Raw genomic sequence first — 14,540 nt, forward strand, 5'->3', positions numbered from 1 at the left:
CTGCCACCAGCAGCATACTGTAGGGGCACCTGCCAGCTCCAGGCCACGCCCTGGGTGGACACTGGGCACCAGCCAGGGGCTTCCTGGAGGAGGCAAGGCCCAGCTGAGCCTCCACCCGTGGGAAGGAAGGATGGTTGGTGAGCCGGGAGGCACAGGAGCTGACATTTCGTCATCGCCAACACCCTGTGACTGGGGTGACCCCTACTCAGGGATGCAGAAGCAAGGGCCGGGAGGGACAAGAGCTTGCAGAGGCCATTTGGCGCTGGGCCCAGAATGGACCTGGAGCCCAGCCTTCCAGAGCGGGAGGCTTCTGGGCTGGTGTCAACTTGAACCAAGTGGTTATCCCAGGAAAATCACCAGTGGACAAGCCTTCAGACCCCCATGACCAGAGTGTTCACCCCCCTAAAGTCACAGGAGGTTAATGCCCGAAGACAGGCAGGACACGGACGAGCCAGGGCTTCGTCTAATGCAATCTTGAAGCCTGTTCCAAGGGGTCCCGGGACTGTGCGGGCGGCTGCTGTCCCCAACAGCACCCCTGCGTTCCTCCTCCCTGCTGTCAATGAAGAATGAAGACTGCCTTTGCACCTGGCCAAGGTGCTCTGGGGACGCAGCCTTCCTCATCTGTCTCTGGGGTCACTCTCGGCTCTGCAGGGTGCAGGCTGGGACCCGGACGCTCAGAGAACTCCTTCAGGTAACAGCTTCTGGTGACCAACAGGGATCCCAGGGGGACACCACTGCACACACCAGCCTCAGGTGGGAGGGAAGGCGCACAGCTGGGCTGCAGCACGTGTGGGCGCCTCAGGCCCCTCACCCCGCTGCTCTCTGCTGCTCCCCGCTGCTCCCCGCTGCTCCCTGCTGCTCCCTGCTGCTCCCTGCTGCTCCCCGCTGCTCCCTGCTGCTCCCTGCTGCTCCCTGCTGCTCCCCGCTGCTCCCTGCTGCTCCCTGCTGCTCCCTGCTGCTCCCCGCTGCTCCCCGCTGCTCTCTGCTGCTCCCTGCTGCTCCCCGCTGCTCCCCGCTGCTCTCTGCTGCTCCCTGCTGCTCCCTGCTGCTCTCTGCTTCTGTAGCTGAGGCTGGCTGTGCTAGAACCCCTGGAAGCTGGAGTAACCAAATCCTGATCCTCGGGGCTGTGGCGACTGCGGAGTTAGTCTCCTAGCTTTCCTTAAGCCGCTGTGACCACGCAGACGTGATGCTGGAGCAGTCCAGGGTGGGGGCTTCTTGGAGGAGGGAACCCAAGTGCCAGGGATCAATAACCAGGTAGTGGGCTGTGCGAGTGAGGATCGAGGCCAGACCAGGGGCCGCCCCCCTCCAGGGCTTCCCATCCCGGAAGGCCGGTGTGGAGCCCCGTTGTCCTCCGGTCTCTCCAGGCTGGGGTCTGTGCCAGCTGGCATCTGCTGGCAGCAGTTTGTCTGGGTCCTGGCCAGAGAGGATCTGTGGTGAACCTTGTCCATCAGTCATGATGCCCCAGTCCTGGGTCCTGGCCCTCCGTATGGGTAAATTCCCCCTTTATGTCCATGTGCGAGGTGAGTTTCCAGGCCTGCCAGGCTGGGGAAGGACAGCGTTCGGCAGATCCTCTCGGATCCTCGCCGGCTGGTGCTGACGCCTCCTGCTCCCCATCTGCGCACAAGGCCTGGAGGGGCCCCAGAACCCTGAGCCTGGGGGTCCCCAGAACAGCACCCCTTAGGCAGATGCGGGGGTGGCTGCCCCATAGGGAAGCTGTTTTTAGACTGGGCAGGGGGCAGGGACCCTCCCTGACCAGAAATGGTCCTGGTGTGCAAGCCGCATGTCTGAGAAGCCGTGTGCCTTGGTCCTGGGTGGCCCCGTTGGATCTGGTGGGTGTGGGGCTGGGTGTGGGCGGCTGCGCACTCAGGTGTGTATGCTCCCGGGGGTGAGTGTGGATGGGCGCGGTGTCGAATCTCTGGGCTGCTTCCTGCTCTGGTCTGGAGAAGGGACAGTGGCATAGTACCAAGGCCAGGCCCCACGTCCCAGCCTGAGGCCGCCCAGCCACAGGATCTGGAGATTTTGGCAGCGCTGCTGTGAGGCCGCTGGTGCAGCCCCCATGCACACACCCATCCCTGCCAGGAGCACCGGGCGGCAGGGCCTCACGAAGCCTCAGACGATGGCCCCTCCTCTGAGGGGAGGTCAGGGTGCCACAGCCAGCAAGGTGGACCTGCAGTTCCCACCAGGCTCATGGTCTGTCCTCCACCGTCCTCGAGCTCCTCAGCCTCCTGGGCAGGGAGTGGGATCAGCGGGGCTGGTCAGTGGGGCAGCAGCCTGCTGTTCTGTAGGAAGGTGGTCGCCCGGGGGCAGCTGTATAAGGCCGAGATCAGCATGGACATCTTGAGGAGCTGGGAGGAGGCGGGGACCTGGAAACTGCTGGGGCGGCAGGGAGTCCAGGCCAGGTGGACAAAATGGACACAGAACTCTTCCACAAAATGGGGCTGGACAGCTCACGCTTCCAGCATCATCTGTGCGACGCTGGAGCCTGTAGATCTGAGGAGCAGTCCCACGCTGTCCTAGCACCCCACCCCGCTTAGAGTAGCCGAAGCACTTTGCATTTGATAGCATTTTAATTTCATCCGTGAGTGCTCAGGGCTGTTACCCATTTCAAGCTTACCTGTGGAAAGTGTCCGCAGCTGAGGTGGCCCTTTCCAGGGCAAAACAGGATCGAGTCTCCGCAGCCAAGGTGAGCTGTTCTGGGCTTGATCCTGGGTTCTCTGCTTCTTGCTGTGTGACCTTAGGCAGTTGTGTAGCCTACCTGAGCCTCAGTTTTCTTCCCAGTAAAGAGAAGTGGGGCAGCACTTGCCTTGCAGGTGCTGAGGCCGGGGGTCAGGTGTGTATTTACCAGAGAATCAGAGTCCCCATCAGTGGGTCGTCAAGGGGCTCTGGAGCCACTAGGGGGAGTGATTTGCAGCTGGCGGGCTGGTGGGGGCCGAGTGCCCCTGAGGAGCCATCAACCGGAGCAGGGAGGCTGGGAGGTGCCAGGGCTGCTGAGGGGCTCGCCTGCTGGGAGGCATTTAATGGGCTATTTAACAGCACAACCTCGGGAGTCTCGCCCGGCCTGAAGCAGGGTGCGGCAGGTTGTGGCTCCCAAGTCCTGCCATCCGTGAACTGTCTTACTCACTCAAGAAGGGCATTCTGGGCACTGGGTGCCAGGGAATAGATTTATACCCAGGCTACACATCCTGCTCTCAAGAAGCAGCCTACCAGCTTCCCTAGCATCCTGCCATCTGAGTTGTCATGGCTAAAAGTGCTTGTTTTTTAGGGATTGGCTGCACCCCTGTTAATACATCAGAAGGAAATAGCAACAGTATGTGTCAGGGCTGCCATGTACAGTTGAACACATTGTGTACTGAGAAATCCTAGGAGGTGCCATTCACATCTCAGGCTGTGTGCAATGCACAACCTATTAAACTGTGCCCAGAGGCCCCAGTATAAAGGCTTGTAAGAGACAAAACTCATCCAGCTGTACCTTTCCCCTTGATCAGGCAAGACCTCGCCAAGGCTTAAGGCGTTGCTTGCCCAACCACCTGGCTTTAACCGTCGTTTGTCCCAGAGAGCAGGGTCCAGACCACCTCTTTTAAGCCTTTGCCTCTTGAGGGGTGAAACTTGCACTGCTGACCCTGCCCCGCAGTCTGACTGCGCAAGTCTGGCCCAGGGCCAGCGCACGTTACAAGTGACATGCAGAAATTCCACCTGGCAACCATGCAGCCATGCCCGGCAGGTGATGAGCGACTGGCCCTGCCCGGCTCCCCAGGGAACCCCAGGGATTAGGCGCCTCTCTCCTCTGGGGGGCACAGCCTTCCCGCCCGGGCCATGCCCTGGCCAGCTGTCAGGTGGTTTCCAGGGTGATGGGCAGCCCGATGGGCCTGGGAGGGGCTGCTGCCTGGCTCACCCTGAGGCTGGCGGTATGGAGGGCAGACAGGAGGGTCCCTAGCAGGGAGGAGGCCCCATGGGGCAGAGATGACTGTGCCTGCCTGGGTGACCACTCTGAAACGGCAGCTGTTACCACTCCAGAGTGCTACCACGGTGGTCACCCGGCCCAGTTCACAGATGCAGACGTGGAGGTCACACAGCCGGTGTGCCCTGGGCAGCCTGGGCTGGGGCTGGACTCCTCAGGGGGCAGGTGTGGCCTCTGCTGCGAGCCACCTGGTTGAGGTGCACAGAGCCGTCTCAGAAGCTCCCTGTCCTGCCTGGCCACCTCGCTGGCCACCCTGGGCCTGCTGGGGCCCAGATGCATGTGGTAAGGTCCTCGGCTGGAGGGGGAGCCCCATGCACAAGAATGCCCCTCTGGGCAGTGCAGGACCTGGCTGCAAGGTCAGTGGGTGTGGCCGGCCCCTGCAGCCGCCACCCCTGTGGGAGGAGCCGCGTGGGGGCTTCCTGGTGCCAGATTACCCAGCTCTGCAGGCCACCTGGGGGGAAGATGGGAGGAGGCCGGGCTGGGGACACCTGCCCCGAGGGCTTGGTGGCACTCTCCGCAGCCGGGCTGGGGACGGGGTGGCTGGTTCTGGAGGACAAGGTGTGTGCCGCAGGAGAAGGGGCAGAGTCGGGCATAGGCATCCCCTGGGGGGCGCACAAGGGCCTGAAGGGGCAAGGAGCACGTGCCTTCAACTGGAAGTCATTGCACGGCCGCCTCCTGCCCAGCCTGACCTGACCGGCGAGGTCCCCGCAAGTGGCAGGTGTCCCGCCATCAGGCAGCACTGGGAGCCCGGGGCAGGCCAGGTGGGCAGAGTCCAGGGATGACGCAGATGGGCCTCCAAGTGGCCTCTTGGCAAGGCCAGCTGCGGGTCCTGGACCCTGAGCTGCTGCCTGCCGAGCCCCCTGCACCGAGCACCCCTGTCCTGGACTCCATCACACATAGCCGCTTCGCCTGGCCATCCCCCTCCCCACCTCCCTCTGGCCTCAGGGTCTCGGGGGCACATTGCTGAGCCGCCCAAGCGCCCTCTGGTCTCGGCCACGTGCTGGTGTGAGTCTGTGAAATGTGCTCAGCCACTCGGTTCCTAGAGCCAGACACCAGAGACCCCTTAGTGGCTGTCCCAGCGCCCACGGCCAGCACCGTCCCCTCTGTGTGCCGTCTGGCTGGAGAGACATCCTCCACCTAGGCCTGCCTGCTCCTCCCCTCTGGAAGAGGGAGTCACATCTGTCCATTTGTCTGTCCGGGTCTCTCTGCATCCCTTCGAGCAAGCAGAGCGCAACCCCAGGCCCAGCACTTGGGGGTCGCCCAGGCTCCAGACCTGGAGGAGCGCCCCGGTCTGCCTGCCGGCTCCTCCAGCCCCGCTCGCCTGACTCATCCCCCATCTGTCCTGCTGCACCCACCCGGCCCTGCCCGCTCCCCACATTCACGGCCCCTCTCCCTTCCTGGACTTCAGCCATGACATTCACCTTTTTTTCCTCTTGGTAAACTCCTATTCATCCTTCAGTGCCCAGGCCAGCCCCCCTCCTCCGGGATGCCCTCCACGCCCCACCCACATGGCGTCTGCTGCCCCTTCTCTTGCACCTGGCAGCACCCTGGGAGGTGCTTGTTCCCCAACAGCAGCCCGCAGGCCCTGCTCTGTGGGTTGTGGCAGGAACCGAGCAGACCGGGGCAGATGTGGCTCGCTGTGTCAGGACCTGTCCTTCCAGCGCGTACAAGCAAACACGAAGTATGGCTGGGGGTGGGGGGCAGGGTGTGGGTGGAGGGTCAGCTCACACTCTGAGCCGAGCTGCTGGGGAGACGGGCCAGGTGGGAGCCTGGAGGAAGAGTGCATTGGGCAGGGGGACAGCCAGTGCAGAGGCCCCAGCGAGGCAGTGGGACTGTGGACGTGGTCCTGAGGCTGGGGGGACGCCAGTGCGTTGGCTTTCCCACCGAGCAAGGGAGGTGGGAGCCACGTAAGGGTTTGGAGAGGAGGAGTGAAATGGCTAACACCTCAAAGGCTCTCCGTGGGTGCCTGAGTGGCTACTGCAATGGTCCTGGCCACAGTGATGGCGTCTGACCCCCTGGGTCCCTTGGGAAGGTGAGAGGCAGGCAGACTTGGAACATAACCGGAAGGCGGTACCAGGTCTGGCTCAAAGGTGGGTGTGGAGGCAGCGGGCTATGTGGTTTGCAGTCTGAACAGACTCAAGACTGGAGCTGTGGTAACTGAGGTGGGGAGGCTGGGTCGGGAAGGCTGGGCAGAGGAGAAGCTGCTGTGGACCTCAGTCTGAGCACAGGTTAGAGTTGGTTACAGCCTCCAGCGCAGACTTGCAGGCCACCAGAGGGAGAGGGTGGGGGAAGAGGCCACCGCCCAGCCGGCACCCAGGTGGTCAGAGGTTGGGGATGAGGGCTGGCAGCAGAGGGACGGTGGGTGACCCTGGAGTCACGCTGCTCTGGACACCGAGGGACGGTGATTCCAGCGGGGCCTTGTCAGATGAGGACTGAAGATCCACCACGGGTTTTGGGATCTCAGAGGCCCCTGGAGCCTGTGGAGGGAAGACTTGCCGGGAAGGGGCAGCAGGGCGGTCCTTCTGGAAGCCCACCGGAAGTCCACCGGGCAGCGGGAGGGCGGAGGAAAGGAGCAGTGCCAGAAGCCGGCCTCGGGCCGCGTTCCCTTGCGGAGCAAACACGCCCGGCCGTCCCGCGGCTCTGCCACCTCTAGAGCCGCCACGGGTCAGAGCAAGCCCAGCGCGGCCTCCGCATCTCCCAGCTGCTGGGCCCGTCCGCGTGGGGCGGCCTGACTTATGGCCGTCTCGCCGCTGCTGTCCTGAACCTTTGAACAGCCTTCGATGCCCACGGCAGTGCCAGGACGATTCCTGTTTTCAGACGAAGTGCGGCAGAGGCACGCCGGGAGGAACTAGAAGGAAGGACAAAGTGCCCTGAGATGGCGGGGCCACCCCGAGGTGGTCACCCTCTCCCCGTGAGGGACCACGGCTCGGGGGCTTCCGGGGCAGGTGGCAGGCCTGGGAAGGGGCCTTGATTTGTTTCCTGCCACCGCGACCTTCCTGGTGACTCCTGGAGGCTGGCCGGGCTCTGAAGCCCCGGGTGGCTGTGCGCGGTAGCACCGACCCTGCAGGCTCCGCTCCGCAGTCGCCCCGCGGCTCAACGGAGGCTCGCGGGCCTGTGCAAGCCGGAGGAGCTCTGCCCTCGGCAGCCTGGGTGAAGGGGCGCCGAGCAGGGGCCTGGCGCCGCCTGGAGGGTCCTGTGCAGGCCGCGGGCTCATCTGAGCAGCTCAAGAAAGAGCAGAGGTGGAGCCTCAGGGCGCCCTTCCTGCTGCAGGGGCGAGTCACCCTCCAGGGACAGGTCCCGCGGGACGGCAGGATGGGCCCCGCCCCACCCGCGCACCCTGCACCCTCCGCCTCTGCTGTCCACGGAGAAACCGAGCGCTCCTCCCGGCTCTCCCCCGTCCTCTGCGCAGGCGCCTCCCCCAGCCCCTTCCTTGCTGGCTCAGCTGGAGGTGAGGAGCTGGGAGCGCCCCAGGCCCAGCTCTCGAAGCACCTTTGCTGTACCCCATCCTCTGCAAGGCCCCCCAGTGGGCCAGGGCCCTGCGAGGACCCAAACCGGGGCTGGCCAACGTGTGCCTGGTGCCCGGGCGCCAGAGGCAGCTGCGGGCCTGGGCCTCAGGTCCCCTTCCTGGCTGCACACAGGCAGCCCTCACCCCCGGTACTTCTCACCTCTGACGAAGGAAGTGCTTAACTCTGGGATGGCGGAAGGCAGGACCTGTCCCGCCATTGATGCTGAGCCAGGCGGCGGCACGCTGTTCCTCTGAGGCTCCCACGTGGTGACAGGACACTTGGGGGCTCCGTGTGCTGAGCAGGGAGCTGGACAGGGCTGTGGGGTCTAATCAAGGTGTGTCATCTTATCTGCTGTGCGCTAGGCCCAGGGGAGCTTCAGGCAGGGCCGAAACAGGACCCCACCATCCATTCACATTCCAGAAGTCTGGCTCTGACCTCAGCGGGAGGGTTGGGGAGGGCTGAGAGCCCAGGAGGCACAGGGCCTGGGCTGGGGCAGGGCTGGAGGACAGAGCTCCTGGCAGGGCACCTGCCACCAGAAAGAGCTCCCAGCTCAGGAAGGAAGCCGGAGCCTGCCGAGGCGGACTCGGGGAGCTGGTGGAGCCCTGGGAGGAAGGTGGTTTTCTGTGGCCCTCTGGGGGTGGTTGAGTGGTTCAGTGATTGGATCTGGGACCCTGGAGGACTCCAGCAGGAGGGCAGTGGGGCTGAAGTCAAGGGACACAGGAAGGGGAAGCAGTTTCTTACCCCTCCCGTCACCGTGCGTTCTCGGCCGACCGTGTAAAAGAGGGTGCAGAGGAGACCTCCAGATCACCCGGGCTTCCCCCGAAAGGCCTGGTGCCTGGGACCCAGGTCCCACCTCCCCAGCTGTGGGTCTGCCACAGCCCACTCAGCCTGGGCCTTGTGTGCTCCTGATGAGCCACCGATGGTACTGGCCCCTGCCAGGGCACCATGAGAGGAGGGCATAGTTCAGACAGCCGATTGGCCACAGGTAGAGGGACTGCTTCCCGTAGAGGACAGGGAGCAGGGGCACCAGGCTGCTGGGTTTGTTCAGCGCGGGCAGCCATCCCCTCACAGAGCCCTGCTCAAGAGGACCGTCCAGGACACGCTCCTAACACATGGCCTTCAGCGTGGGCTTTGCTGGGACCCCGGGTGGCAGCTGGGACACCGGCCTCCTGTCGTCAGCACTTCCTCGGGCCGTGAGAAGAGGCAGGGTTTGGGGGCTCAGCGCCTCCCATCACCACCAACTCCTGACACGGTGACTCTAGAAAGCCTGATTCCTTTCTGCCACGTTTGCCATACATTCAAGACTCAGGGCAGTATGTCCTGGAAGCACCCTGAGGGTCACATCACATGGTGACATGGGGACAGACCGTGGGTTGGCAGGGGCAGGGTTCCGGGGTCCACACCACTGGGCTGGACTCCTGGCCCTTACCTTGGAATCTGGGGCAGGCATCTCTGCAGCCCGGCTGTGGGGACAGACGGGGGCCATGGGCTGGCAGGCCCTGTCCACTCCCTCTCCCCTCCTGAAGGGCAGCCTGCTCTCCAGCCCATCTGCGCTCTAGTCTGTGACTTTGCAGTTGAGCATCCCTGATCCAAAACTGCAAACCCCTGGTGCACCAAGATCTAAAACGTGATTGCTGATAAGCCGCTGCGAGTGGGAAAGTCCACACCTTCCAACTTTGCTTCGTGCACAAAATCATGAAGTGCGTTGAGCAGGTTACCATCCGGCTGTGTTTGAGGTGTGCATGAGACAGATGAGCTCACGGTCAGACCTGGGAGCTGTCCCCAGGATTCCCCAGTGTGGATGCAGAAACTCTCAAAGCCAGAGCCTTTCCGCCTGAGCAGTCCAGATGCAGGCTCCTCCCCGGGGAGTCCTTTCTCTCCTTCCCCTTCTTGTCAGTCTCAGCCTGCAGGGACAGTGACTCCTTCCCAGGGACAATCTCTGGGACCCGGTGACTGTGCTTTCCAGTGGCCCTCATGTGTCCCATGGCGAGACCTCACAGGTGTCTGAGCTCCCCGATGCTCTGTTCCAGCCCCTCCTCCCACACCTCCTTCCTCCCTGCCCGTGGCTGGTCATATGTGTTGGCACTGAGGCCGGGCAAGGTGGCCGTCTCCCTCCAGGTGGGCCACCACTGAAATCTCAGTGACTTCAACTGTGGGCCATTGTCCCAGTGCTTTTGTGGGTGATACTTTTACAAATGGTGCTTAACGCAGATCTTTAGTCCATCCATTCATGCCACTAACAATTCCTGAGTGCATCAGGCACAGAGTGTACTGTGTCCCAAGAACCTGGGATACAGAAGTGGCCAAGAGGAGCAGTGCCCTGGGCCCAGTGGTAGTGACCATGACCAAGGAGACAGGTGACTCTCCAGTTGGTTGGCAGGTGGGAATAGCTCCTTTTTCTTTGTGCGTTGTTGACCCATGGCCTTCAAGGTCTAGCCTCTTGCCTTCTGGAAGACCGGAAGTTTCCGTGGAACGAGAGCTCATGCAGCGTCCTGCTTCGTCACCTCGCTCGTTAAGATGCTTTGTGACAAGCCTGCACGCTCCACCACTCTCAGTAGAATCGCAGATTCCTGCGTTGGAGCTGAAGGTCAGCACGGATGGAGCCTGCGGAGGCCACCCAGCTGGTCAACACCGAACAACTAAGCACGGAGGCTGTGGCTCGGGTTTCTCTGTAGATGGAGGTCTCACGCGAGTCAAGAGGTGGACTGGTGTAGAGAAGCCTGTGGCTGATGGATGAGCAGACGCGGCTTCAAGCGGCAGAAACTGGGAGATGGCTCCAGGGGCCCCAGACGTGGGCCACAGACCCCACGAGGCAAGCGAGTTCCCCCTGCCGGCCCTGCATGCTGTGCGTTCAGGAGCCTGGAGCCCGGGCACAGCAGCTGCGATTCACAAAGCAGAGCCAAGACACAAGGTGAAATGCCTGAGGGGCCCACATTTTTCAACGGAAGAAAAAAAGACTTAATTATATCTTTAAGAGGCACCGACTCGCCCAGGAGCACCAGCGGCGTCTGCGACCTGTAGCACAAACGCCAAGGATGCAGATCTGCAAGATGGACCCTGCTGAGCGCTGTGCCGCCACGGCCTCGCTCCTTTTCTCCCCTGAGCCTTTGAGAAGGTGGGCGGGGGGGGGGGGGGGGGGGGGGCAAGCCGCGCATGATGGAGGCGCCCCTTTCTGTCCTGCGTTTTTTTTTGCCAAAGTGAGAGATCCAAATAAACCACCTCTCCCAGCACCTTCTCCTTCCCTCCCTCAGGACCAAGTTTTCATCTCCTAGACTGTGGGGCTGCGAGAACTGGCTGCCTGCCTTCACTCTCCTCCTTTCTTCTGATTTCGTCTTATTCAATAATCATGGCTGAGCTTCTGCCATGTGCCTGCAACAGGATCTGGCTGAGTTGCCCAGGGTGGCCTTGAACTCGCAATCCTCCTGCCTCAGCCTCCCAAGTAACTGGGATCACGGGCGAGTGCCGCCGCACCCGGCTCCACCTGCTCCCTTGGCCTGCCCGTCACGTGTGTGCTTCTGAACCGCGGATGCCGTTAAAGGTCCCGCGTGCAGCCAGGATGCCTCATTTACAAACAGACGTGAATGCAAATAGGTAAACATGTAAATGTAGCCGTGATGGTCATTACTCAAGATTTTATAATGTGTATATTGTCTATATGTTTTGTTGTAAATATGTAGTTACATAATCTATAAATTCTATATTTTATATCAAAATTACAGTTACAAACTGAAAAGAGCTGGGGACGTAGCCCAGTGATAAAGCATCCCTGGGTTCAATCCCTGATACCAAAACAAAAAACAAAAAACCCCACAAAGATTATATTTTCCATAACATTTTATTTAAAATGTTATGGTATTCATATGTTAATTATATATACTTGCATAGTTTAGCTAATGTGTTTATATTACAATAATTACATATTATTCTGTAACACATGGAAACCGATCCTGGGGAACAGGGTCCCGCGCCCCTTCCCCTCGCCTCTGTCCTGAGTGTTCCTCGGCCACCAGCTCTCTCCTCTGAGTGCCGGGAAGGGCAGTGAGGACCTCAACCACGCCTGGACAGGTGGCCTCAGAAGGACCCAGGCACCTGGCTGGTGGGTGCCATGGTCGGCCTCAGCCTGGGAGAGGAGACAGCGAGGTGGGCACCACGGGGCACGTATGAGCCTGCCCTGACCCGACATGCTGGCCCCTCCCGGGGAGAGACGGGCAGGCGTGCCCTGGACATCAGACACAGGGCAGCCAGGTGGCAACCAGCCCACATCCCTTGCCTGGAGCTGAAGAAGTTCCTAACATTGGAACAGGACATCGCGGCCATGTACCTGGCAGGCGGCGTGTGAAGGAAGCCAGCAGAGACCTGGGCTGCTCTCTCCCCTGGAGCTGATGCCCAGGTCTGCTGGGGAGCAGCCTGGAACTCTACCCTGGCTGCTGGGCATTTCCTTCGCCCAGAAAGTGAAGGCAGGCATGGTGCCAGGCTCCACTCTGGAGCGGGAGTTTGGCCGTCCTGACAGGGCCTTGCCGCAGGTACAGGGGCCTGTGTGATTCTCAGTCCTCCCGGGCCTCTGCTGCCTGAGGCAGGCCATACCCTGCGCACCCCGAGATCTTGGCGATCTGGAGCTCAGAAGCCAGCTGGACTCAGAGTTCGCAAGCAAACAGGTTCGGCTACGGAGCAGCCGAGCGGCACATCCACGTGGCGACGCACACGGGCTCGGGAGCTCTGCCTGCGCATGTCTCTCCCCATCTCCATTACAGTGACCTTGCATTGGGACCTTGAAACCAGCCAAGAAGGTTGGCATGTGTTTCAAGCAAAGAACCAGCTGAGCAGTTAACTCAGAAGGCTGAAGGTGTGGGATGGAGAAGGGACTTTGGAGGTCATTCAGCCCTGCCCCAGGCGCTGGGGCTCAGCCTGAGGTGTGGCTCCTGGTCTTCCTCGGCAGGAAAAGCGTCACCTCCAGCAGTCTGTCCTGGTCCCCAGCCTTCCTCGCCTCCGTCCTGACCCCTGTTGAACCAGGCACAGACTCCTGTGGGAATGTAGCACTTCCATTTTTGATCCTGGACCCCCCGCAGTTTGGGAAGCGGGGCTCTGTTAGTTGTGTCTGGGGCACAGCAGGCAGGCCCCCAGCCTCGAGAAGGTGAATGGCTGAGGTCTCGGGTCTGGTGAGGAGTTGGGCTCTGCACCCCTGCAGCTGATACTTGGTGGGCGCTACTGGGCACCTGGATCTTGCCATGCGGGAGGCCCAGGGACACATCCTGGAGAGTTGGGGCTGCTCCACGGGGAAGAGGGGAGTCCAGGCCCCGGGACCCTCCAGTAATACAGGGAAGAGCCTCTGCTTCATTTTTCCCTGGGAGTCCTCCTGGGCATGGGCACAGGAGGAGAAGGTGTCTCATGCCAGGCCTTCTTCTCAGTACTCTTAGCGCCTACCTGCTAGATGGCGGCAGAACAGGAAACCCAGGCTCCAAGAAGGCAGGAGCGGCCTTGACGTGAGAGCCACCTGCCTGCAAGGCCCACCTCGCCACGTCTCCATGGGCCCAGCCTTGCAAAGGTTTTCTCAGGGAGTGGTGGGTTCACCTCCCCAGGCCCTGAGGTGGAAGCAGAACCCAGACTGGGGAGGGGATCTTGCCCATGGAGCTTGGGTGTCTGGCTCGGACTGTGGTTTGCTGAGGGCTGAGGCTCTTCCGGCCCTGAAATTGCTCCGGGAAAGCTTCCCTGCACATCTGTGGTAACTTCCAGCACACCTTTGCTCTCTCCCCAGGTGTCGTGCGCCAGGTGCGGCCCATCGTAGGCCCGTTTCATGCGGTCCTGAAGCTGGAGATGAACTACGTGGTCGGGGGAGTGGTCTCCCACCGAAACGTCGTCAATGTGCACATCTTTGTCTCTGAGTACTGGTTCTGAGGGCTGGTCCACTGTGCAGCCAAGGATGCACCTGCAGGCCAAGTCATTGCTGCCAGAGATAGCCGTGCCCGTTGGACCCCTGGGGCGTTTTTTAATGTTGTGCATCGGTTCATAGCATTAGGCCAATATGTATTATGCTGAGCCAGGTGAATAAGTCCATCTGATGTTCTTTGGTGTTTCAATAATGAGTCTAATTGCTCAGCTGTCTGGCTGAAGACCTTGCTTATGTTTTTAGTGCAAAGGTGAAATTCTGTGCCTCTCTCTGCCTGTGGGCTGGGCCTTGTTATGAAACAAGGAAAGATGGTTTTCAAGGGAGCAGTCAGTCCAAAATCCTGCAGGAGGCCTGATTACATGGAATTTGACATTTGGTCCTTTTACGCCAATCAGGTTCAGTGTTCTAAGTTCGTGGCTGCTGAAGACTAGCACGTAAATGTGCAATTCCTTCTCCCCAGAATCACCTGAAGGAATGCCTTAGGGGACACTTCGAAGGCAGACGGCAGTTCTGTTGAAACAGGGGGGCCTCTTGGTAAAGACACAGGTTGATGTTTGGTGTGGCCCCCGTGTTCACCTGGGGACTGGCTGGGTTTCTCTGTACCCTGCAGTCACCTTTTCTCAAAGGTGGAAAATAAACAGCTTTTGTGATCCTCCCAATGGCCTGCGCATGGGACTCTTTCAAGGAGGGGGTTCCTGCTAGCTCAGGGGTCCTTCAGCAGCCAAAGGACTGAGGATCTGCCCCCAGGGGTCCTGGCCCTATCCTCTCAATCACGGACGCCATCATGCTTAGTGCACATTCTCATGCTCAGCAGCCTGGACCAGGCACTGGCTGAGATCTGGACCTCACATGCTGGTGTGACTTCTGTTAGGACTTTGGGGTGGCTGGTGTTCTAGTAGGTCTACTCAGACCACTCTGACTCTCAAGGACATGAATCCAGCCTCCTTTGGGAACTCCCAGTGTTCTGAAGTCACTGCCAGAGCCCTGGTCAGTCCAAGACATTCCTGGGGAAGACCTCATGGGACTGGGCAGGCCATGAAGCCATGTCCACTGACAAGGTCAGCACAGGGGGGTGTCTGAGCAGCTCTTCATGTCAAGGAGGTGGGGTCTTGCAGGGAGTGTGACTGGGGGCAGATCACAGGAATGGAAACCTCAAGGACTAGGGACAGGAAACAGGAAGCATGTGGAGCCC

General features: G+C 60.9%; 1 protein-coding gene across 1 annotated transcript in view; it reads left to right on the forward strand.

Moving 5' to 3' along the window:
- FBLN1 (fibulin 1) overlaps positions 1-14,003 on the forward strand; it is a 75,588-nt gene extending 61,585 nt beyond the window's left edge. The window contains exon 17 of the mRNA XM_079142579.1: positions 13,217-14,003. Coding sequence (XP_078998705.1) covers positions 13,217-13,356 — 140 coding nt within the window. The 3' untranslated portion in view covers positions 13,357-14,003. The remainder of the gene's footprint in view (positions 1-13,216) is intronic.
- Positions 14,004-14,540: the final 537 nt, after the last annotated feature.

Source organism: Sciurus vulgaris (genome assembly GCF_902686455.1).
Source record: "Sciurus vulgaris genome assembly, chromosome: 5".
Taxonomy (NCBI): Eukaryota; Metazoa; Chordata; class Mammalia; order Rodentia; family Sciuridae; genus Sciurus; species Sciurus vulgaris.